The sequence below is a fragment of the Melanotaenia boesemani genome, chromosome 9 (assembly GCF_017639745.1).
Source record: "Melanotaenia boesemani isolate fMelBoe1 chromosome 9, fMelBoe1.pri, whole genome shotgun sequence".
NCBI classification, from domain to species: Eukaryota; Metazoa; Chordata; class Actinopteri; order Atheriniformes; family Melanotaeniidae; genus Melanotaenia; species Melanotaenia boesemani.
Window position 1 is genome coordinate 17085952 of NC_055690.1, and position 24667 is coordinate 17110618.

Consider the following 24667-nt stretch of genomic DNA (forward strand, 5'->3'; position numbering starts at 1 on the left):
TGATGTGCTGCTAGACCTGATCCAAAGCTTTGGTATGACACCTCATGGAGCACATATCATTATAGGTATAATAAAAATAAAAGTTTCATCATTATTGATCAATGATTTTTATAAAACCTTATGTTTAGTAAATAGACCAAAATAAGAACCCATTACCTACTTGAGAGACTTTATTCTTTACATGAGCAAAGACCAAAGCCTGTACAATTATTTAAATGGTAAAGAATGGTAAATGGTCCTTATTTATATAGCGCTTTACTGTACCTGGAATGATACCCAAAGCGCTTTACATCATACATCGCATTCACCCATTCACACACACATTCACACACTGATGGCGGAAGCTGCCATGCAAGGCGCTCAACCCAACCCATCAGGAGCAATTTGGGGTTCGGTGTCTTGCTCAGGGACACCTCGACATGAGCTTGACAGGCCGAGGATTGAACAGGCAACCCTCAGGCTACAAGACGACCACTCTACCCACTGAGCCACGCCACCCCAAAATTTAAAAATTATAAATCGATGTCAGTTTTAATCATGCTGTTAATAAAAAACATTAGCATTGTTTTTCAGAAACTGCACTTACAAAAGGTAAATATTCAGTCTCACAATGAGACTTGATACGATGTATATACATCTACTTCTAAAATATTGTTGCTTATCCTTATGTAACTGTAAAGTTAGGTTTATAATAGTTATTTGAAAAACACAAGAGAACATAAGCACAACACAATGAAATGAAATGAAATTAAATTAAATGAAAGAGCTAAGCACAAATTTAATAACCATATTTTATAGCAATCCATCCAAAGGCTGGTGGTACATTTCATTCTAGACTATAAATGTCAACATAAAGTTGTGGAGTTCAATGAGAACAGTCCAAAATGTTTAACCCAACATGTTAATCTTCCATTTTTTTTTATTAACTGTTAAGGCCCGACCCTTTATTTGGCCCTATGACAAAGTGTAACAATAGAATTTAAATTTTTTAGAAGGGATATCTACCATTTATTACCATGTAATATATTAAAAATATAATATGGTTTTCTGCTTCTGGGTATCTATTAGGAGACAGAAGACAAGTATAAGATTGTGTTCAATAGGATTTTGAGCGAAGTTTATACCATAAATTGAAGCCAAATATCACAGAAAATGTATGTGACAAATATGTCACGTTGGGCTCTTATGGGTTAAAAAAAAAGAAGAGAGACATAAAAACCTTTTTTCTCATCAGAATTCTTTAATTCCACTTGTGGTTAACATATTAACTGTCATTCATATAATGTTAAATTTGTGGTCAAATATAGTTTGATTTGTAATGGTATTGTTAACATTTGTAACAAACTAACAGGTGTTAGTTTGAGAAGGATACAGCTGCTATAAGAATCACTGACATTGATAAAACTCACGGTCAGACACAACCCAACATCTGTGCCATTACTCTGTGAAATGCATTATTTCCAGTAGTTTGCTCCGAGCAACAACAGCATTGAGCTGCAGTCCGCTGGGCAAGCCCGGGTACAGAGAGCAGACAAAGGTTACCTTAATTCAACTTTGATTTACATTAGGCCCAGTTGAGTATAAGAACGTGACAATCATGTAAGAGTCCCTGAGTGGATGTTTTTGTCTTTGTGTCTCTATCCTGCCCATTTATATCCCAGCAGGTCGAGACAAATGGGCATCTTGTCTAAGTTTAGTTGTGCAGCAGGTTTCATTCTGTTAAAAGAGAGTTCTTCCTCTCCACTGTCAACCGCTGGCTTGTGCATACTCAGGACAGAGGATTCAACTGACGATTTGATGCACTTTTTCCTGAGCTAGATTCAACTGCACTACTTTAGACTGAAAAGGAATGAATTGGATGCAATTGGTTTAACTGAACTTGTATTAAACTTGTTTAATTTCCTTATAACGTCATCAGAATCTTCTCTTGTTAATTGGCACTACAGACAAAATTGAAAGTGAATGTGTATGACGTTATCAGACAAATGACTGTACTCGGCACACCTGGTATTGTTTGGCAGCAGCATGCTGTACTGTAAAAAGACAAAACAAAAAAGGAAAATAAACTTTTGGTTCCAACATTTTACTCCAGTGTCTGACTTTTTAAAGAAATATAAAGCTTTTACTGACTGGGTTAAATCAATGTATAAATCTGTAAAATAATAAATTTACCATGTTTTTATCACCAGTAATTAAAATACTATCTTGTCTATAGTTTGGTATACTTATTTGAAAGCAGCTTTTGCAGAGTTCAGCATTCTCAGTGGCAGCACATCTTCCACCCATTCATTCGGGGAAGCCATCATACGCTCCCATAGAGCCACCTCATAAGGACCGGAGTCCATCCAATCCACCAAAGCTCCATAACTTCGGCCTGCAGAAAAACACATCATTAATCCCTGGTGACCTTTGTACTAAAGCACTTCTTCATTTAGTTTGAGACTTAGTAGAAACTTTATAATATTCAGCCACCCTATAACTTTCTTGAAATTAATTTAGCCTTTCACAGTTGTTAAATAATTAACGAAAAACACTTTGATCTAGAAAAAATAGCTAAAACTTAAATAGGTCATGCTCATTGTTCATCATCGGCTTGGTTCAGGTTTAAAATGTCTTTTAAAAATGCTGTTGTGTAAAATTAGACTCAGTAGTTTCCTCTTCTTTTGTTAAGACTTTAAAGGTTTTGGGATTTATAGGAGAAAGTAATCCAAAAACATTTATTTCACAAATAATATAACAGAATCAGCAACTGCACCTCTTTTCAATATCAATATCAAAAGACCCTTGATGAGTTTGTGTTTAGTCTTAATTCACTCAGTTCAAAATGTTTAAGCTCCAGTTTAGTTTAATTTAACCCCAGCCATCTTTTCTCAAATCTCTTGCTAACATTTCTGACACCTAACCCAAAATGTGCATTTTGTCATTTCCTATCTATAGCAATCTATAAGTGAATCTTACAAATTATGAGTTTCAGTCAAGTAAAAAAAGTGGAGGGGCTTTAAAAAAAGGGAGGGTAAATGGAGCTTTTATTCCCATCTGTTGCACCTTTACAAAGGATTACTGTATCTTAAATGCAGCAAATACGAATTATGTGATACACGTCATGACTTGTCTTTAAACATGTCATGTTTAAAGACAAGTTAAGGTATATAACGATTTTAGAGCTTTAAAATCGTTGTAATTGTGACATTTCTAAATATTATTCAGTAAAACTGCAACCTTTTCCTTTTTTTTTTTTTTTTTTTTTTTTTTTTTTTTAATAAAACTGCAATTTTTTCCACTATCCGTTCCAAACCCGCTGATCCAAATTAGACTTTCTTTCTTTCTTTCTTTCTTTCTCTTTCTCTTTCTTTTTTTTTCTTTTTGTGAATCATAAAAGTACTATTTATTGGGAAAAATTATTCAGCAACAGTAAAAAGGTCTACAAGTGGTGGTAACTCTCACATGAAGACACATTTCACCACTCCTTACCCCCTCAGTCATATCTGAACTCAACTGCAATTAAAAATCCTCTTCCTGCCAACTCTACCCTCCCCCTACAGCTCTGATTAAAGCTTGCCTCCCTTTGTCACACCAATATATATATAAAAAAAACGGTTCAGATGCAAATAACTTCACCCTATCTCCAACTTGCCTTTAATCTCCAAAATCCTAAAGAAAACAGTTGCCTCTCAGCTCCATGCTCATCTAACCCAAAACAATCTGCACGAACAGTTCCGGTCTAGTTTCCACCCCCTCCACAGCAATGAAAACACACTCTAGAAAATCACTAACAACCTCCTTATCGCAGCTGATTCTGGTTTTCTCTCCATCCTCATCGTTCTTGATCTGAGTGTGCCCTTTGATACTACAGTATATCTCACACCATCCTTCTCAGTAGATTATCTTCTCCTGGCCTCACTCAGTCTTCCCAAACCTCTCCTCTCACTGCAGGCATCCTCTCAGGGTTGTGTCCTGGGTCCTCTTCTTTTCATAACCTACATCCTTCCCCTTGGGAATATCTTCCGGAAACACAACATTAATTTTACTCTACAGCTGAGGCAAACCAAACTTCTCCTTCCCACCTTCTTCTCTTTCCAGCTGTTTAGATGACTTGGTTCTCTTTCAATTTCCTCAAACTTAACAGCAATAAAACAAAGTTCATTCTCATTGACATACTTTCAACTCTTTCCAAACTAACTGTTTTTAACTTTCTATCAACAACGCTTCAGTTCCCCCTTCCCCTCAACTCTACGCAGCATTAACCGCCTCACTCACACCTCACTCCACTGCTTTGATTACTGTAACACCCTTCTTTTTGGTCTATCCCACAAATTACTCCATAAAGTTCAACTGATCTAGAATTCTGCTGCCCAGATAATCACTAAATCCCCATCCTCTTCCCACATCACCCCTGTCCTACAGCAGCTTCACTGGCTCCCCGTAAATTTCTGTATCCTTCTTTTCACTTTTAAGGCCATCCATCATCTCGCTCCTCCTGATCTGTCTGCTCTGCTCCACACTGCCATCCCTTTCCATTCCCTCAGATCCTCTTCCTCTCTGCATCTTACTGTTCCGTCCCATTAACTTATTACCATGGAGAGCAGGGCTTTTAGCTGCTCTGCTCCCAAGTTCTGGAACTCCTGACTTCCATGATGGTGACTCCCTCCCTCTCTTTAAAACCCTTCTAAAAACCCTCCTGTTCAGACTTGTGTACAACCTTTAACTCTTTTTCAACTCATCTGCTTGTCTGCTGTATTTCCGTTGCTATTAAACTGTTTTATTCCACTTCTTTGTTTTATTGCACTCAGACTGCTTTGTTTTACTTTGATTTGTTGATTTTGTAAAGTAACCTTGGGGTTCCTGAAAGCTGCTTTAAATAAAATGTATTATTATTATTATTATTATTATTATTATTATTGTCAACACTGTTTCCTTAACCTATCACAATCATTAAAAAAGTTTAATGGGTGGGTCTATTGTTTACATCTGCAGGGCCCTCAAGAGTCAAGAAGCCTCTTGTCTTATCTGAATAAAAGACAAAAAAATCTAGACTAAACTGATAATAAATTACCAAATTTGAAGAATTCTGAAGAGATAGGAAAAACAACAGACAACAGAAAAGCAGCAGTCAGTCAAAATGACCAAAATAAGAAATAGGGGCCTTAGACATGGAATCAAAACTCATCAAATCAAAACAAGACAAAACACTGACCTAAACTATAAAGAAGGCTGTAAAATTGTCATGTTAGACTCTAGGAAATGTTAATGCAACTTTACAAAGAAGATCATTTTACCACCTGATGGACCAGACACATAAGTGCATAACTTAGACATGTGACTTATGTTACGGCCCCTGGCCCTCTGGGATTGGCCGTCCAGTCTGTCCATCACACTGCTACTAGGAAGTGGAGCTGCCTAGGCCCTGGCCGCCTAGGATTGGTCATCGGACCTGTCAATCAGACGGAGCTGTGATGACGACGGTCCTCCCTCCCCTTCTGCTCGCTGATTCGTTGCTGCCGCTCCCGCTCTCCTCAGCTGAACCTCATCGGGCTGATTGCCCCTGAATAAATACTGGACTGCACCATTCATCAGGAGCTGTGTCATTAGGGCACAGTTCGCTTCGTGAGAGTTCTCTGAGTAGTGTAATTTGATTGTTAGTGAGTAAGCCTTGTGTGGATCAGTGGATCCTTTTGTGTAATTCGTATTAATCGATTTAACTCCTGACAGTGCAACAGAGGTTGTGTTTTTGGTTTGGTTTTGTTTGGATTCGTGTCAGGTATTTTCGTTTGGGTTTTGCTTGGTATTCTAGTTTTCAGGGGGATTCTCACTAGGAGAATCCCCGCTCTTTTCGTTCTTAGGAATTAGTAGCCATTTTTGTTTTTTGTTTAGATTTATTGTTAAGCTTCCTTTGTATTCTTATTATTGTATAGAATGGTTTTCATTTCCTTATTTTCTTTAATTACCATCTAAGCATGTAAATAGTTTTATAGCAAATAAAACATATTACACCTTAACCACACCTTTTCACGTGGTATTTATGTTATTGGTCCTGTTGCGCCCCTTGTGGCAAGGCTGGGTCATAACACTTATAATGAGATGACCAGGTTTTTGACCCAACTTGAGCTTGTACATATGTATTTGAATCACAGGAGTGGTGTTAGGCTTTTTCAGTTTCTATGGAAAACCATGTGACACTACAACTCATCTTATTACTATCATTTCTTAGACAAAATATGAGATTCTTTCACTGCTTACCTGTTCCAGATCCGAGCCTCAAGCCCCCCAGGAGGTTACTTGCGAGCCGGTCTCTGTCCCAGACAGTCAGCTCCACGCAGGCTTCTGTTAGGTCAGCTTCACTAATGCCGTCATAAACCATTGTATGGTTAAACACTGGGTCTGCTGTCCTACGCAGCACACGTGTCTTCTGGCGACTTTTCCTGCTTGTGTCTGGTAGCACGAAGCTTAAAATAAGGCCGGTGAAGAAGCAGAATTACTGCACAGCAAGTGAGGTAAATTTCTACCTTACTTGAGCAGAATTATTTGTGAGCATACCACTTAACATAAGGATCAATGGTGGCCCGGATGAGAGGCAGATTCTTGCATTCTTTCACCCAAATATGAATCTCTCCAGTACTGGAAACTTCTTTGGCAACACCTTTAAAAAATGACACACAAAATGTTTATGAAAATGGGATTACACTGCCAAAACAATTTAGTTACAATCAAATATCCTCACCTTTGACATCTAACTTCAGCATATTGACCTTTTTTTATGCCATTTCTATGAAGACCGAATCTAATTTTTCTTTAAGAACAAAACTAATTAAAATTGAAGGAAAAGATTGTATTTTATTGTTGTATTTGACTTTATTTTTTACAGAGGCTGCAGTGAATACACAGAACAAAATGTGGACTAAAGCTGTCCATTTGAATGAATTTTACTGAAAGTCCTGTTCTCATTTTTTACTGGACTCTATGGTACAGTTGGAGTCATTTGGAGACCTTTGTCTCACAAAGTCTAAGTCTCTTAGCCTGGAGTTAAATTATTAAAGACTATTTTTTTATGGGTATAATGAAAAAAGATTTGAGGGTGAGCAACAGCTGTGGATACTAAGGTTAAAGGGAAAAAAATAATAACAGAATATTTTTTAACACAATGTTCAGTGCTAGTTATAACATTAGTCCTAAATATTTAACTGATGTCATTCATTGAATGTCTGATCATTCCTGTGTTTTCTTTAACATGAATGCCCAGGCCGAGGTTATCAAATAAGCCACTTCTGAAAAAGACAACTTAGACTTGTTGACGATATAGGCAGATATCAAACCTCCCCTTTCTTAGTAAGATTACAGAAAAAGCTTTTACACAACTTCCTGACACTAAAAAACTGTTTTGACATCTACCAGTCAGGTTTTTGGCCACACAAAAGCACTGAGACCGCTCTAGTTAAGGTCTTCAATGACATCTGCTTGAGGACAGATAGCGGAAACATTTCAGTCCTGGTACTTTTAGATCTCAGTTCTGCAATTCACATGGTCGGCCATAACATCTTACTAGACCATCTGAAAAATTGGGTAGGACTTTCTGGCACAGCGATTAAATGACTTGAGTCCTATTTAAAAGACAGGGACTACTTTATGTCCATAGGTAACTATAAATCATTCCATTTTTCCCTTTCCAATTTAAATGTTCTTAGAAAATCCATCAACAACAGATCAAGTGTAGATCAAAGACTAAATAAATAAAATTAAGTTTTCATTAATCAGAATATTGATTTTTTTTTTTTTAACTCTTTTTGTTCATGTATGCTCTGATGTGGTGTTACGTCCCCCTTTACGTCCAGGGGTCAAAAGGACTGTAACACAGGAATGGCCGGACCAAGGGTAAATGAAATACAATAATGTTTATTAACAAAAATGGGTTCCAAAACACAAACAACCCTTAACCGGCAAATAATACAAAATAAACAACTCAAAGTGTCCCTGTCGGGTATTTAACAATTAGTCTTAACTCTACTTAGTAACAAAACAAACAAACAAACCAAAAATGTCCCCAAAACGGGCTACACGCACACAGGCGGACTAATTAACAAACAAAATAAACACACGCTCTCAGGCGGACTTCTATCAAAACAAAACCAAACTCCTAATAAACTAAACACAAAAACCTCCTTCTTTCAGGCAGGGACGGCACTAAAGCTCAGAACACAAAAAGGTATTTATCACTAAACCAAATCGCTAACTCGCACAGAAAAGTCTCTTAAACCACACAATCCACAATCTTTCTCAAACTGGCAGGCATGTGTCCCACAATCCACAGCTGCCCCGAATGATGGTGATGACTCTGTCTTAAAGGAGGCCTCTTCTCCGGATTGGACAGCTTGTTTGGGGAGTGAGTGGTAAGGCGGCCAATCAGGGATCAGGGGAGGCGGGTGCTGGGCATCCTCCACTGTCAGCGTCTCCAGCACGTCCTGCAACTCTCTCCTGGCTGGCTGATAAGCCGGCGGGCGTCACACTCCCCCCCTTAAGACATGGCTTCTTAGACATGTCAGTCTTCACCACCTGCATACACCATTTTTTTTTTTTTTTCACACAATGCAAAGTTTAAAGCACACATATTTTTCACATTTCTCCAAACCCTGGAGAGGGCATCAGCAAAGAGATTCCCCGTCACTCTGCGGGGATGAACCTCAACGCTGTATTCCTGTACAGTCAGCACCCAGAGCCACAGTCCTGGGATTCCATCACACACACGACAGAACAACTTAAAACGAATAGCGATCAACGAACTCTCGGACTGGCACAGGAGAAGATCCCACATAAACCCTGAAATGTTGCAATGTTTTCTTCTCTCTGGTGGAATAATAGCGGTGGCGGTCGAACCCCCCTGAGTGGCAACACGGAGAGGATGGACCAAGACAGTCTACGTTAGCCTGCTGTGGTCTGTAAGGATGCTGAGGTGCAGCCGGCAAAACCTTCAGCCTCCTCAGACCTGGCAGACGAGGGCTAAATAGGGTCTCTACTCGCATGGGTAGCTCAACAGGGGGTTTATCAGGTACTAAAATCACCTGCGCGACACCGTCTGGATGTGTACCTGAGTGTCGGTCAATCACGTTGTTCGGAACACGGGGAACATACATTTTACACCTTCTATTTCTCCGTTTCCGATCGGGGGTCGGTAGTATATGATAGGTGCTACTTAACCGTTCCGTTGCGATGTTCCACTCAGTACCAGGAAGCACAACAGGGCGCCCCCACCTCCTTCCTATTCTCTCATGTCTATATAAGGGAATAGTTTCCGCCTCAGCGCTCTCAGCACTCACCACCTGGTAGTACGAGCGCAGTGTGGGATCCTCCTCCTGCGCAGTCATCAGCTGATCGCGAACGGGCGTAAACAGAGGGACAGTAGGGGAGACCAGGGTTTTCCGAGCTTCGGAGGCCTGGCTCTCCTCTACAGATTCTACTGTGACTTCATTGGTGTCTGTAGGAACAAGAAAGCTGTCAGCCAAATGAATGTCATCATTTTCGTGACGTTTCTTACGCAGCCTTTTCGCTTGTGCATGAGTTGTCACTCCAGTCGGCGCTTCCTCCTTTGTGGCATGAACCTCCACCGAATTGTTGATCACTTCCAGGGAAGGCATCACATGTCCACCTGCAATGTCATTTCCTAAAAGCACCATCACGTTAGCAATAGGAAGTTCAGCACAAACTGCCATGGGGAAAACACCGCTGATTAAATCAGTTTTTAAATGTACTCGGTGCACTTCGCGGGGAACATTACCCATTTCAACACCTCTCAGCAACACCCTATTGCCTTCGGATGAGGCTTCAGAAAAGGGCAAAGCACTCGCCAAAATGAGGGTTTGTGACGCTCCAGTGTCACGCAACACCTGCACTTCTTTCTCCTCCTCACTCCTGCCATTCAGTGATATTTTTCCGGCCATTATAAATGGCTTAAAACAAGGATCTATGTGGTTACTCCCTCTTTTCACCACTGATTCAGCTTGTTTTATAAAACCAACTTCTTTCTGTACCACTGGGTTTTGTTCTTTCTTAGCCAACAGTCGACAGTTGGCTATTAAATGACCCGGCTTCTGACAGTAAAAGCATTTTCTGTCGTCAGGTTTTCTCACTTTCTCAGTTTCAGTGGTTTTTCTAAATGTGGGTTTGGTTGGAGCCGAAAACACCACTTTGTGAGTGAGCACGTATTCATCGGCTAACGTGGCCGCAGAAGTTATGTTATCCACTCGGTGCTCATTAAGGTGTACCACCAACCCTTCTGGTAAGCGGTTCTTAAACTCTTCAACCAGTATAAGTTCTCTGAGCTTTTCAAAAGTCGTCACATCACAAGACGCACACCAGCGATCGAAGAGCGTGCTCTTCTCTCGCGCATATTCTACAAAAGTTTGAGAAGATTCCTTCTTGTGGGCACGAAACTTCTGTCGGTATGCCTCCGGAACTAGCGCATACGCTTTCAGAACCGTGGCTTTCACGATATCATAATTCTGGCTGGCTGCAAGAGGGAGCGCTGCTACCACCTCCTGAGCTTTACCAGTCAACCGGCATTGTACCAATAATGGCCAGCATTCTTTCGGCCACCGCAGCGCAAGCGCAATGCGCTCAAACGCCGGAAAATAGCAGTCCACATCAGACTCACCAAACACCGGAACAAAAGGAATAAACTTTGCTATGTCATAGGGGGCCGCGGGACTCTGAGACCCTGACGGGGCAGCAGAGATCCACGGCGAGGTGGCCTTGGCCTGGGCATCCAGCTCAACCTGCCGCAAGCGCACAGCTTTGTCGGCTTCAATTTCCAGCTTTCTGATCTCAAACTGGAATTGTCGCTGCTGGGCCTTCTCCTGGGCTTCCATGCGAAGTCTGGCCAGCTTAAGCCTGTGCCGTGCCCCCAACGGGGAAGCACCAGAGCTGCTGTCGAGTGGAAGAGGCTCAAAACGGGGAAGCGTGACAGGTGTCGCAGGCCTATCACCGTCCTCGCTATCCTCCTCCATATCAACCAGATCCAGCTGAGTGCTCTGCTCAGCTTCCTCTCCACCCCCACTGGTGGAGGGAACAGCCTCATCAGGAGAATCCTCCGATTTCCCAGCAACTGCAGGCACCTGAAGCACCTGCCGTTCCACCAAGCCTGCCACCACTAATGACATTAACTCCTTTTTCCGCATTTGTTTCGGCCTTGGAATGTCGTAGTGGTCAGCTACTAAGGCTAAATCATCCTTCCGACACGCCTCCAGACAATCCAGAGTCGGTTCCACTATGAACCGATCCAGATCAAACGGAGTGCGCCGCATAGCCATATCACAAAACTACAATTAACCTTACCTGTACAATGCCAACAAAACTGAGTTCAAAATTACCTACCGTGCCTGAAAAGAGCCACACAAACACGCAGCAGTAAGAGCAACCACTCTCACCACGAGGGGTACTCAAACCACGCGCCACACACACGTATCTAAATCTAATAAAGTGATATACAATAATATATACTATAATATTACAAAAAATCTCCCGGACGAGCCCCCACTATGTTACGTCCCCCTTTACGTCCAGGGGTCAAAAGGACTGTAACACAGGAATGGCCGGACCAAGGGTAAATGAAATACAATAATGTTTATTAACAAAAATGGGTTCCAAAACACAAACAACCCTTAACCGGCAAATAATACAAAATAAACAACTCAAAGTGTCCCTGTCGGGTATTTAACAATTAGTCTTAACTCTACTTAGTAACAAAACAAACAAACAAACCAAAAATGTCCCCAAAACGGGCTACACGCACACAGGCGGACTAATTAACAAACAAAATAAACACACGCTCTCAGGCGGACTTCTATCAAAACAAAACCAAACTCCTAATAAACTAAACACAAAAACCTCCTTCTTTCAGGCAGGGACGGCACTAAAGCTCAGAACACAAAAAGGTATTTATCACTAAACCAAATCGCTAACTCGCACAGAAAAGTCTCTTAAACCACACAATCCACAATCTTTCTCAAACTGGCAGGCATGTGTCCCACAATCCACAGCTGCCCCGAATGATGGTGATGACTCTGTCTTAAAGGAGGCCTCTTCTCCGGATTGGACAGCTTGTTTGGGGAGTGAGTGGTAAGGCGGCCAATCAGGGATCAGGGGAGGCGGGTGCTGGGCATCCTCCACTGTCAGCGTCTCCAGCACGTCCTGCAACTCTCTCCTGGCTGGCTGATAAGCCGGCGGGCGTCACATGTGGGCTGGAGTTTTCCCTCCCGCCCTGGAGAATGGCTTGTTTTGTTTTCATGAATAGAACAAAGATTTTACAAACCTTACACTGAGTTTTAAACTCTAAAGGAATCTACCTATCAAATCAGAATGAGATTTTTTTAAAACAAGCCTTTAAGAGGGTCTAATCTCAGGCAGCATAATTTCAAAAGAGCATATTTTCAGTTTTTTTTATGAGAATCACGCTAGTGTTAAGATCCTTTGCCAGTGTCTACATACTTTTAAATTATTTCAATCCAAGGCTCCAGCCTGGCTGCAAAAAGCTCCTCTGTGTTGTCATGACAGAAGGAAAAATTTTTGCTTAAAGTAGTTCCAACAATTTTCCTTGCCAGCTGCACACAGCTGTAAACATCTGTGCTCCCTCTGTACACAGAAACAGTGAGGGAGCTAAAGCAACAGAGCTTGCTAAATCTGCTGAATCTAATGACGACAGCGTAAAAAACTTGAGCTAAAGCTCAACTAAATGTCGCATTACCAGCTTAGGTTAATGTAATTATTACAAATGTCAGTATTCACATCTTAAGGTGTGGTAATTGACTTAATTTATTCAGGTGTATATGATGTAAATATTATCTACAAACATACATCAAGCATCAATAGATAATTCTTACTTTGTATAGCCTGATTTACGTCAAATGTGGACTTAACTGTACATCTAATGTTCTGCATCTTCTTCTGTTTGTTTTGTTCTTGGATCATTAGCTGCTCTTTGACTTTGTTGGGCTACTTTTACAGCTCAGTATCTCAAACCAATGAGTTATATTACAAATCTATATTTCAAAAGGAGAGGATGAAGAGCAGACCTTCACTGTGGGTGATCTGTGGCAGGAAACGTATGGCCAGTCTCATCTCCCCTCGTCCATTTGACGGTTCTACAGTGGGTATAGTCTGAAACAGAGGAGATTTTACATACTCATCATGTCTCAAGGAAATGAAAAAGCAGGTTCGTAGCCACAAAGATAAACAGCTGTCTTTTGATGAGAAAACAGCTGCAGATAAAGCAGCCTTTGTGTGTGCGTGTGCATTTTTGTCTTTACCCTTGCTTTCAGAGCTAAGAAATTCATCTGGGTGTGGTCAAAGTCCCACTTGGAGAGGTCCACATCTACCTCACCCAGGAAACTGTTCCTGCCAAAGGTGTCATGATGCCAAACGGATAGAATAAGCATCTGGGTTCTGAGATACTCCATACGAACACGATACTGTTAAGACAAAACAAGCTGCTTTTGTTTGTTGTCAGGGAAGTATTACAGTGTGGGAAAAGTGTCTCTGCTCTTACTCTGAGAATCTCATTAAAAGTTGGATTTAGTGTCTTCTTTTTTACAGATGTTTTCCTCTTTCCGAGATTAGCTTTGTCAGGAACCAGGTAGCTTTTGACATACCTTAAAAAGCAAAAGATCAGAATACTCCTTTAATGTCACAATTAAGAAAAGGTTGAACTAAAAGACATTTTATCAATTAAAATTTGACTTATTAATACAGTTGATCCAATATTCAAAGAAATGAGAAAACACCAATGGCAATTACAAAACTATGATGTAATATATGCTTTTTTGTGTAATATTTGCCATGTTGGTTAGATTAATTTAAAAAAACTCCATATCCAAATTTCACCAAAGATTTCACCCTAGTATGCTCATCATGCTAAACTTTTCATTGTGTCCAAACTGCATATTTGTGTAAAGATTATTTCCAGCTTTTCATCCCATTTTCAAGAACCCTAAAAATGCCACTAAACAAACTCCCACAGAACTCCCACGTAACATTAAGAGCTAATCGGGAATAGCAAGAAAAAAACAATTTACCAGATAATATTTCTCTATGTAAATTTCCTGAAGGTGTTTTAATGGAAACATTGGGTATAAAGCTAATTTACTTTATACAGATTTTCATGTAAGTTGTGGTAAAACAAGTTAAGATTTCTAGGGATAATATAAAACAAGCTTTTCAAAAGTGGCAAAAAAGAAATGTGAAACAGATATATCCAATTCTCTCTTTACTTATTTTAAAAAACAGATAAACTAGTCTGTGTTGTATCATCAGTGGGTGGCAGTATCGGCTACATTGCTAAGTATTAGAAGCTGTAGTAGAAGCTGTCCTATCAGGAAGGGGGAGGAAAAACTGCAAGACTAAAATGGAAACAGCTCTTCTTTTGGGAGTTTTTCATCTCTAAGAAAATCTGGCACTGTCGTATGATATCACGTATCTGGAAAGATAGTTCATTTTTTTGTGGTTCACACCACAAACAGCTGATGAGTCACATTACTTTTATATTTGCAAAAGTCAGAAGGAATTTATCAAGTTGTTTCCATTTTCTCTAAAAAGCATCCAATCTTCTTTGAAAATAACCAAAACCCCCTGACATGACAGTATAAGTTCTTTTTGTGTAGGAAGGTATGTTTTTTTTCCCCATTTTTTATTGTTTCTATTGAGCTGTTCTTAAACATACCTTCTGAATGTAAATAGAAATGCCAGTGTTAACCCAGCTGTTGTCAAGTATAATTCTTTAGTTGGACAATATGTGGGCGCAAAGTGATGGAGGCCTGTTAAGAGGTTTTAAACCTCACATTTCCACAAGAGTGCACTGAAAATAATGCAAATAGCGTGAGTCTGAATGGGCTACTTTTTTTCTGGTACTCAGCAAAAATTTCATTTGTATTTACACTTCTAAACGGTTCTAATTTTTTTGAGAAATTTAAGATGTAACACAACGTGAAGGGCAAGACCAAATAAATTCTTTTTGGCTCTGAGGCTTTCCATCTTTCAAATAAATCTCCAGGTTTGACCCTCATTTTATTTCACCTTTGGTCACAAACGTGTTTTGATGGATGCTGTGGTTTTTCAGATTGGGTAAAAATGATATGTGGTTCAGTTCTTTTGTTTGTTATATTGAATATTAGCCAGTGTCTTATCTGGAAACCTGGAGTGTTGGAATATTGAAATAATACGCAAACAGAATTTTCTGTGACAGAATGTCAAATTTCAGACAAGATAATCCTGGCACTATCGTTGTGGATCCTTAATGTTTCTTTTTTCTTTGAATAATATAAGAATATCTTGTTTTTCTTTAATGGCTTGATAAAGCCACTTTAATAAATATAGTTCTTTAAAGAATTTTTGGACTTTGCTGGACTTTTTCAAGGAAGAAAGTACTTTTATATTGTGCAAGGAGCAATTCTGTTAGAAGAGTTATTAACCCTTTCTCCACCACATCTGATATTCAACCATCAGATACATCACTCACGGATCGGAGCGGCTCCTCTTTGGGTCGACTGCAGCCAAGCCTCGGCACTCCGCCACAAAGATGTGAAACTCTCTGAGCCTCTGAATGTAATTGATGGAGAACTGGATGTTTCCCTGAACCTCCACAAAATCACCACTGTACATAGTCATCACACTTCCACTTAGCTGAGAGCACAAACACACACACACACACACAGATAAACACACACACAGGTCATGCATTTAAAAGCAAAATGACTGAGAATTCAATATCAATCTTTGACAGAGCTGGTGATTAAGTCACAATATGGATAATGTGGACAGTAGGTTTAGGGCATGGAGGAAGAATATCTGTTCATCCATTAGCTAAACCTGCTTTATCCTGTTGAGTCATGAGGGACTGAAATCTATCCCAGCATGCACTGGGTGAGTCTTCAATACAGCTTGAAGACACCTCACCTAAAAGCCATAAGTCTGATGGAATTTCTATGTTTTATTGTGGAGAGCAATATTGTTATTGTCTCAGTTCAGCTCTATGAGACTGGATATGATCTAACCCTGGTGACAACAGCTTGAAATTTAATCTTTCTTTTATTTTTAAGCTATATTTTCAACTTTGCGGTAAACATGGGAGCTAACTCCTTGATTTTCTACCAGTGTGTAGTCGAAGTGCATGGCTGCTTTGCAGAACTTTTCTAGGATTTTGTACGTTAACAACACTAAACACTCATGTCCAATGCCAATGCAGCCATTTCCAAAGCAGACATCTTGACAGAGGAAAAAGCACAAGCTGAGATAAAAACATAGATGATTTTTCTGCTCAGTTTAACAGGTTTAACAGTGAACCAGCACACACAATAACAAGTGGGATGCAGGAATCATGCATAAGCAACTCATGCTGCTGTGTGTGAACATACAGACGACATAGACGCCATGCCAGAAGAGCTGCTCAGGTTAGTCACTGAGCTGCCTGCCATTAGTCTTCCTTGCTGGTATCTGTGCTCACAGGTGGAGTCAGCATCTTCGCCAGCGTTCTGAAACACAGACAGTAGGAGCAGAAAGCTCTGTGCACACTGAGGCAGAGCAAGCTTTGACCTTCTGGACTAAAGGATGCAGACGTTTTTACCTCATTCTGTAAGAACGAAGGAACAGATTTGCTCATTTTCTTCAAGTGGTCTGGACTTGAAAACAGAGCTGAGGAAGGTGATGTGATGGCTGAAACTACAGAGTGGTTTATTGAGAGCAAGAATGTACAAATTTTCCCCTTCAAAATGTTCATTATGAAAAGGAAATGCTATCTGTACCATCACTGCTGCGCCTAAGATCAGCCGTTGGGTCTGGTCGTCTTTCCTGTCCTGCAAGAAAAGAAAAAAGACAATTAAAGAAAGAAAAAAAATCACACAAAATTATCTGCACACCTGAAAGAAAAATAAATTGTCTTGATAGGGCAGAGAATGTCTCACTTGGTGTTATAGATGCTGTGATGTCCTCCAAACTTTTAGCCAGATTTTTGGGCCGAGTCTCTGCTCGCCGCAGTGCTTTCCTAACAGGATTTTGGTCATCATCATCATCAATTTCACCTTCATATAGGAGGAAAAAGCTCTGATTAACTGGGCCTGTTTGATGCTGTTTTCTCTGTGTATGTGTGTGTGTGTGTGTGTGTGTGTTTTCCCATTTTGTCATTTGATAACCTGTTTATATTGATATAGGAAAAGAAATTAGATTAATTTCCTTTTGTTCAACTCATGGATAAATCAGATCATTACTGAAGCTCCACAGAACATAATAATTACATGCAAATAAAAATTTAGATATTGAAATATAAAAAAACAGCATGTAGAACTGGAATTAAAAATCCACTTTTATTTGCTTGAGGCTTAATAGTGTATATTGATACATTTTGTGTTGTCATTAACTTTTAACCATAAAATATAAGGATTTTAACAAACTTGCCAACATAAAACGAAACAACTAAACAGCTGTGGAGCAAATGTGTAATTCAGTAAGCTTTTTTTTGCTTTCTGAAATACTGTGAAGATGTGAAATATTTCTGCCTTGACAGAAACTTCTTAAGGTCTGTAAACTTCTGCTTTACACTTAGATTCAGTAAAGTTAGAACCATGTGTTGTTCAGCCCATAAACTAAACACTGGCATCAGGCCACAACTAAACACCCTGTTTACAAAGATTTGTCACGGCAAACACAGACAGCCCAACACGGACATGATGTCAAGGATACTGCTGGATTCCTCGCCATGGAGACGGTAAACAGGCTGCAAACAGCAGCTGCAAACTAAATACTTTAAAACATGGGTTTAAAATCATCTTATTTAAAATCTTTATTTAGTTCATTTATACATATTTTATACAAAATATGACAGTACTGTTACATTTACTATAAATTTGTCAATTAAGATGTAGAATCGTTTCCATGTCACCGTTTTCTGTTTAGTGGTCAAACATTCTGTATATTAGATTTGTATTTTCTTTGTTTACTTATTTATTTATTTGTTAGTGTTATTTTGTTGGGTCTGCTCTGACAAGGCTATTTTTCAGTTTTGCATCAACCAGTTTCTTGCTGGAAAGAAGGTTGTAATCTTGTGTTTAATTCTTTTTTTCACTATTTTAATCACATTATTTTGTTACTTTTGCTCTTTGAAATGTACATTTTTAAGATTAATTTTTAAAATGTTTATATAATAAATAGTCATAGCAATATGCTATATGCACATGGTTCATCATTAGTATCATTCAGGTCTAAGAGAAACACAAATAATCCATCTGGTACAGTCATTTTGATAACTGCATTATCTCTTTTGCAAACTTTTCTGCTGATCTAATAACAGGAATGGTCATTGTGCATGTTGATTTGTTTACAAGCTGAAGCAGACTTTCTAGAAACTCAGCAGTTGTTTGCAATGGCAGATCATTCCTGGTGGTTATAGCCATGTTTATATGTAGTCATTCTAAAAGCTATCCACAGTCCTACGAGTTCCCATCAATCATCAAAGAGTAGAGCCTAGGTTTATAAAGTGACTAAATTGCTTTTTAGAATGACAGATTCTGTATTTAATCATTATTTAACTGCATTTTTGGAGACAATTTCAATAAAATAAAAAGTTGGTGCTCACGGTTTGAACTGTTCCTCGAGTTGGGCCAGGTTTCTGACGTGCTGCTGATTGATGACTCTTGGCCGGTGTCTGACTGACTGTAGTTTGCCCACACTGGGCGTTGATTAATCTTGTTGCTCTTCCTGCTGTGACGCTCTTCCGAGTTCACAGGCGTGCTGGACCTCACTGGTCCACTCAGGTCAAGATCAAACCCAGTCTTGACCTCTGTCCCTTCGTCCTTCACTGCTGGGGCGAGTGATGTGTGGATGCTGGTGCTGTCTGTCATCCCCAGGTAATGACGGTAGTCTGTAGGAACGAATGCTCGTGCACGTGGAGCCACAGTCTCAGAGTCCTCTGATGATCTTTTCGACAAAGAGCCTTTATCAATGCTCTGCCTGTGCTTTCTGCTCTGAGAGTGAACCGGGTTTACATCCATTCTGAGTTGGTTTGGATCTTTTTCATCAGCAACACTCAGACTGAACATGCTCGTGGCACGACGCAGAGAATTTCCACGACTGCTGGTAATACTAAAGCTGTCTTTTTTGTTCTTTGGAGCTCGACTCTCTTTGCCTGAATTGTTTTGTGGCTTTGTGAACTTCTCTTCTCTATTGCCATCTTTTGAGCTCCGTCTGGACTGTCTCGCCGGCCCTGACTCAACTGACATATAAGTAGGCAGGATATTTTTGCTGTCACTCAGCGGTCTTGACCCAGACCCCGTCTGTCTATCATGTGGAGACTTTGATCGATTCTGAGGACATGACTTCATAACAGCAGCTCTTGTTTTCTCAACAGCAGGATTTAGGCGAGAAATCTCTGAGTCAACACCCTTTAACTCCACAAATGAGAGCTGGGCACCTACTGGCTCTTTTCGTTTGGGGCTTTTGGGTTTGTCAAAGGTTAATGATACCCTGGAGTCGGAGGTGGCGTCGTCCCAGAACTCCCGCAGAGTGTTAAACTGGGTACGACTTGTGCCGAGGCTTGGAGACAGTTTATCTAATCTCTGATTTAGTGGGAGAATTGTAAAATTTGGATGGTTTTTGTGGTCTTCCTCATCACTGCATGATTCATTTCCAATTAAACTCAGGTCAAACTCAGACTTGGTAAATCTTTTATTCAATTTGGCCAGGTTGGCTCCACGAGCAAATTTTCCTTCTCCATAAGCTTTTGGTTTACCAGTGTAAAACACGGGCTTGTTGCGTTCCTGCTCCCAGAAGGATTTAAGCTGCTTTATTCTCTCTGCTGTGCTATCCTGATGTCCCTGACTATTTAAGTGAGGACTATTAGTCTTGTCTTTATTGGATACCTCCTCTTTCCTTTTAGGAGACATGCTTGAATGCATACTGTTATCTTCACTGTCCCTCCTCTTCATCTCTTCACTTGAAACTCTGCAAATTTGTGCTTTGGTAGTGATCTGGGCATAATTTCCACCTGGTTTGAAGTCCATATGTGGATTGTTTCTTGTCAAACTGAGCTTCTCAGAGTCTGAACTGACCCTTGTGTGTTGATCTGTATCCTGCTGAGTCACAGGGATGGTCGCTGATAGCAGTTCTTGCAGGATCAGCTCTCCTGATTCTGAAATACCATCTGGCTGCAGCTTTGGTTTGACTACAGAAGCACTCTCAGACACTGGATCGATGGCTGTTCTTTCTGGTGAGCTCAGTCGGGATACACATAAAGTCTCACTATCTGAAACTCCTCTGTCGACCTTTTGGGGGCTGAAGAGCAACTTTGAATAAGCTGAGTCGCTTTTGTTCATTTGAGTTGAATTAATCATCACATTTTCTGCTTGCTGGTGATTATTTATGTAAACACTGCCTCCCATATTTATCTGTGGACTGATTACCAGCTGCTGTTCCCTTTCATCATTTGGATTTGAGGTGAATTTATCATGTGTTCCCTTCTCACTGTATATTCCAGGAACAGACGGGATATCAGCCCCTTTCTCCGCTGAAAGGTGAGCAGGGTTTGGTCCTTTGTCGCCGGGCGTTGCTGATTTGCTGATCAGTATCTTAGGGCCTGTGTTGCTTTTCTCCCAGAATGACTTTAGATGAGAGATCTTCAGTGGTTGGCTTTCATCAGTGTTATCTTTCACATCTTGTGAATGTGTTCTCTCTCTGGTGTCTATCCTCGCCTCCTCTTGTGTTTCAGTCAGTTCCCTGCTGCCTTTTCTGTGTACTGCTCTTAACTTTTTATCCTCATTGTTCTGTTTGTGGACGTGACTCATCTTTGCTTCAAGTGTTTCCCTCTCTCTATCACTTGTACGTCTATCACTTATACCATCTCTTGCTAATGAATCTTCATCTTGTAATTTGCAGACAGCGTGTCGTCTATCAGATCTCTTTGTGGCCTTTGGACCGTCTTCTGTATTCAGCCAATCACTGCTGTCTGTGCTGCGGTTGAACCAGTCCAGCACCTTCACAATGGACTCCTCCTCGTCCTCACCAGTGGGGCTGGTGGTCTGAGGGGATAATTTAAACACATGCTTGTGATTTGATCTCTGGGTTTGCTGGTCAGACTTGTCAATAAAGTTGAGGTCATAAGACAAGGGAGGATCTGGATCTGAAAAGGAAGATGGGAAAAGACAAAAGCGTGGTTCATTTTATCTGCCGCTGACCTCTTATTTTCCTCAATTAAAATAACGAAGTACAACAGCTCACAGACTCCTGCAGTAATTTAATATGTTCTCATAAAACAGCATCTATGTAGAAGCTTCTTGTCTGAGAGGAGCATTTCAAAACCATGGTAAAGTCTGTCTCTGGGTACGGGCTGTCACTTTAATCTCACTGCACATCAAAATGTGAGCATGTTTGTATTCTGCAGTACATCATTTAAGCAGAGTCATTTTCACAACTTTAATCTTTTTTTCTGTTGAAATCTTTGGGGACACTTGTAATGCCCCTTTCACATCAGTTCTGTATCTTCTTTCAATGCAGCTGCAGAAAATGAGACATTTCATGGTCATATCTTTTAAAGTAATACTGACAACCACAAACATTTGAATCTAAATAAGCTGCAGATGGTAGAATGTTCAACTTTAACTTCTAAACACGGTCACCAATACTTGATTACAACATGGCACATTGAAGAGTCAAGCCATGTGCAACATTCATAGTTTTTTTTGTTTGTTTTTTTTACTGTCTAGTAGTTGGTACTTGGATCAAACCAGCAGAACTTTAGGTCACAGCTGATCAGCAGCAGGATACATTGATCCTCCACTATGCATGTAAAAAGCAGAGCAACACTGATGCTCTTCGATATGAAAACTGATGTGAAAGTGATGCAGTGTGAAATTTACTGATGATAGTGTTTACTTGCTCTAAAACTTTTGATGTTTGGTTTGTTTTGAATGCATTAAATTTTCTCTTCTGTGGCTCAGTTCTGAGGAGCTATTAGCTTAAATGCCCTGCTAGAGTTTCTAATAATTATCCAAACCGAGAGTGCGTTCACCTACAGTATCTTTCTGGAAGTCTTCTTACCATAATCAGTATCAGTATGACTGAGCTATTGTTATGAAGCTGGTATTTAATCTCTAATTTATAGTTTTAATATGGCCAAAATAAATATGTCAGTTTCTAACCTTATCTTACTTTGTCCTGGTAATAAAGATAAGAGGAATTATTGCATTATAATTCCCAAAGCAGTCTATTATCAGTGGAGTCCAAATGTCTTCACTCTGGCTGTACAGTTGTGCAGATGTTACTAACTGAATCCAAAGATTTTTTTTATATTAAGAGCTACAGGGAGGAGTATTCATATCATGCAGGACCTTCACACTTTATCTCTTGCAGTAAAAAAACTGACAAACGTTTTACAATTTTGTGGTAAATTTAAGAAATACCTTTTTGTAAGTATGCCAACCTTTGTACCTCAGGCAAACATACTTTCTTCCAGAAATTTGTAAAAACAAAATAATAATAAAAAAACATCAGTTGCTTGGAGCTGAACCTCATAAAAACTTTGGTAGCCACAGAAAAATAAAGACAAAAGAAAAGGCTACTCACTTGTGCAAAAATTATATTAATGTCATATAAATGAACCTACCCACAGTGCTTTGAGGTAAACTGAGCTCCTCCTGCCTCACTGCTGACCTCATACTGCTGTTGTTTTCTTTCTCCTGAATGTTGCTGCTTGGTTTGCTTAAACAGTTCGAAGCTGTGTGCTCTCTTTGGGTCTGATCATCTAGATCTTCACACCTCTGTGGTGCTTCTATTTCAGCCGACACATCAGTCCTGGTGTAGGTTGCAAGTCTGAAATTCAACAGAGTTTGATTTTTAATGAAAGGTCGAAGGATTTAACGGAAGATTTTGAGTAAAAGCTGTCCACTGACCCATCACTTGCTATAAAAGGCTGATTTCTTTCTCTTTCCAGACTTGGATTTGAGGAAACTGCATCACACAGCTGTTGCAGGGAGTTTTCATCTGCAGATTTCGTTGGCTGCACAGACTGATTCAACTGATTAGAGGCACTTTTCTGAGGTGTTTCATCTGTGTTCTTCAGGAAGGGCTGGTCTGAGCTCACAGTGGATCGCTTCTGAAGGCTCCGTCTTGGAGCAGGAACAACAGGTCTTACCTGAGTGTTCAACCCCAGCTGGCCGTTACTGTCTAAATGACTGACAGTATGTCTTGAGAGAAATGTCCGCTTCTTTGGCACTGGCCTGAAACCCACAGAAGAACATTCAGATGTGATGGAGCCCCCTACAGTCAGACTGGACTCTACTTCTGGAGCATTTTTCAGTGGAGAGGTAGGCTCTGAGGGGGAGAAAGACACATACTATCAATGTACCACCACCTGTACCACACTCTTATAAATGTGTCTGATCCAAATCTGGGATCCAACCTGTCTCCTGTGGCTCCTGGTCCTGACTGGTCGAAAAGTCATGATTATATTCAGGAGGCTCGACAACAATAAGGGAAGCACGGTTAAAAGGGTTTTGCCTCGGCTTGAAGTAAAATGAAAAGAATGAATTATTTACATTACAGTAGTAGTAGATGACTGTAGGAAACCTGCAGTAAACAAATAAGTTTGTAACACATATGCCTACCATTCTTGGGGAGCGAACTGCTAAAAAACGATTCTCTTTTTCTGTGTCACTGCACCAGAAAGAGTAAAAAAAGGAAAAGAATAAAGTAAATAAAACCAACGAAAACTTGGAACAATTAAATAAAAAAAAATGCAACAAGAAAAAAGCATCAACTGACAAATACAAGCAAACTATTTCACTGTGATCCTAACAATCAAATAAAAAGAAAATAAACAGACAGTAAACCAGTAAATAATTAATAATAAGAATAAAAATATGTAAAAAATAGTAGTTTATCTCTAAGTTTGAGTGTTCATACCAAGGTAGCCAATAAGCGTTATTATAAAACTAAAACTCAAACTAAATTAAAAATCCTAAAGCTGTATAAGTTGGTGAGCACTGTGGAAAAAATACCACACACAGCACCTACAGCGCTCCAGGCTGACCCAGAGCCATCTGGAGCTGTATTTCAGCCCATATTGTAGCCTGCAGACTGAAACAAGTAGGGGTGTCCTCCTTGGGCAAAATCCAAGAAAGACACCCCTACTGAAAGACACACACAAGGCAACAATACTTAAATCTGCAAAGCCTTTAACAGACAGCCTTTCTATGAATATGCTCTTTGGAGAAAAACATTCTTTGCTGAAGCAGTGCATTCCCATGAAAGATAAGAAAAAGAAGGCCTGACAGTAAATCACATGGATGAGTTATCATGTTGTGGGTCTGTTTTTTGTTTATTTTAGAGCTAAACATGCCATTTTCTAAAGCTATATTTTTACCCTCTGTAACGTTAAAACACCTCAAAATATTGTAAAAAAAATTTAATTTGCACTTATTTTTTAACGGTTTTCTCAAATCTATGCTTGAAATTGAATAATTCTGACCAAGACTCTATTTTAACATGATAAATTTGCTGCATCTCATTAGTAAATTATTCCTGCCTCAGATGTTTACTGTGTTGTGCATGACTGAGGCTTTCTGACTTAAAACAACATCCAACCAAGTCAACCAACATCAAGGGAGTCCAAACACATGAAAGGACTAAGTATCTTGTATGTTGTAGCTTA

The 24667-nt window shown here is 39.9% G+C and overlaps 1 protein-coding gene across 6 annotated transcripts in view; it reads right to left on the reverse strand.

Moving 5' to 3' along the window:
• Nucleotides 1-948: 948 nt before the first annotated feature.
• The window catches only part of sytl2b (synaptotagmin-like 2b), a 31012-nt gene continuing 7293 nt past the window's right edge, over nt 949-24667 (reverse strand). Inside the window, exons 5-21 of one of the 6 annotated variants that reach the window (XM_041994086.1) lie at nt 23622-23670; nt 23417-23519; nt 22908-23328; nt 22622-22827; nt 18602-21139; nt 16935-17051; nt 16776-16826; nt 16598-16692; nt 16389-16505; nt 15494-15657; nt 13529-13631; nt 13290-13451; nt 13056-13140; nt 6535-6637; nt 6238-6443; nt 2230-2374; nt 949-2035 (exon numbers count right to left, since the gene is read on the reverse strand). In XM_041994086.1, the coding sequence (XP_041850020.1) occupies nt 1978-2035; nt 2230-2374; nt 6238-6443; nt 6535-6637; nt 13056-13140; nt 13290-13451; nt 13529-13631; nt 15494-15657; nt 16389-16505; nt 16598-16692; nt 16776-16826; nt 16935-17051; nt 18602-21139; nt 22622-22827; nt 22908-23328; nt 23417-23519; nt 23622-23670 (4723 nt within the window). In that variant the 3' untranslated portion in view covers nt 949-1977. Of the gene's footprint in view, nt 2036-2225; nt 2375-6237; nt 6444-6534; nt 6638-13055; nt 13141-13289; nt 13452-13528; nt 13632-15493; nt 15658-15843; nt 16506-16597; nt 16693-16775; nt 16827-16934; nt 17052-18601; nt 21140-22621; nt 22828-22907; nt 23329-23416; nt 23520-23621; nt 23671-24667 lie in introns of those variants that run through there. The other 5 variants (XM_041994087.1, XM_041994088.1, XR_006011454.1 and 2 more) reach the window with 5 other exon arrangements.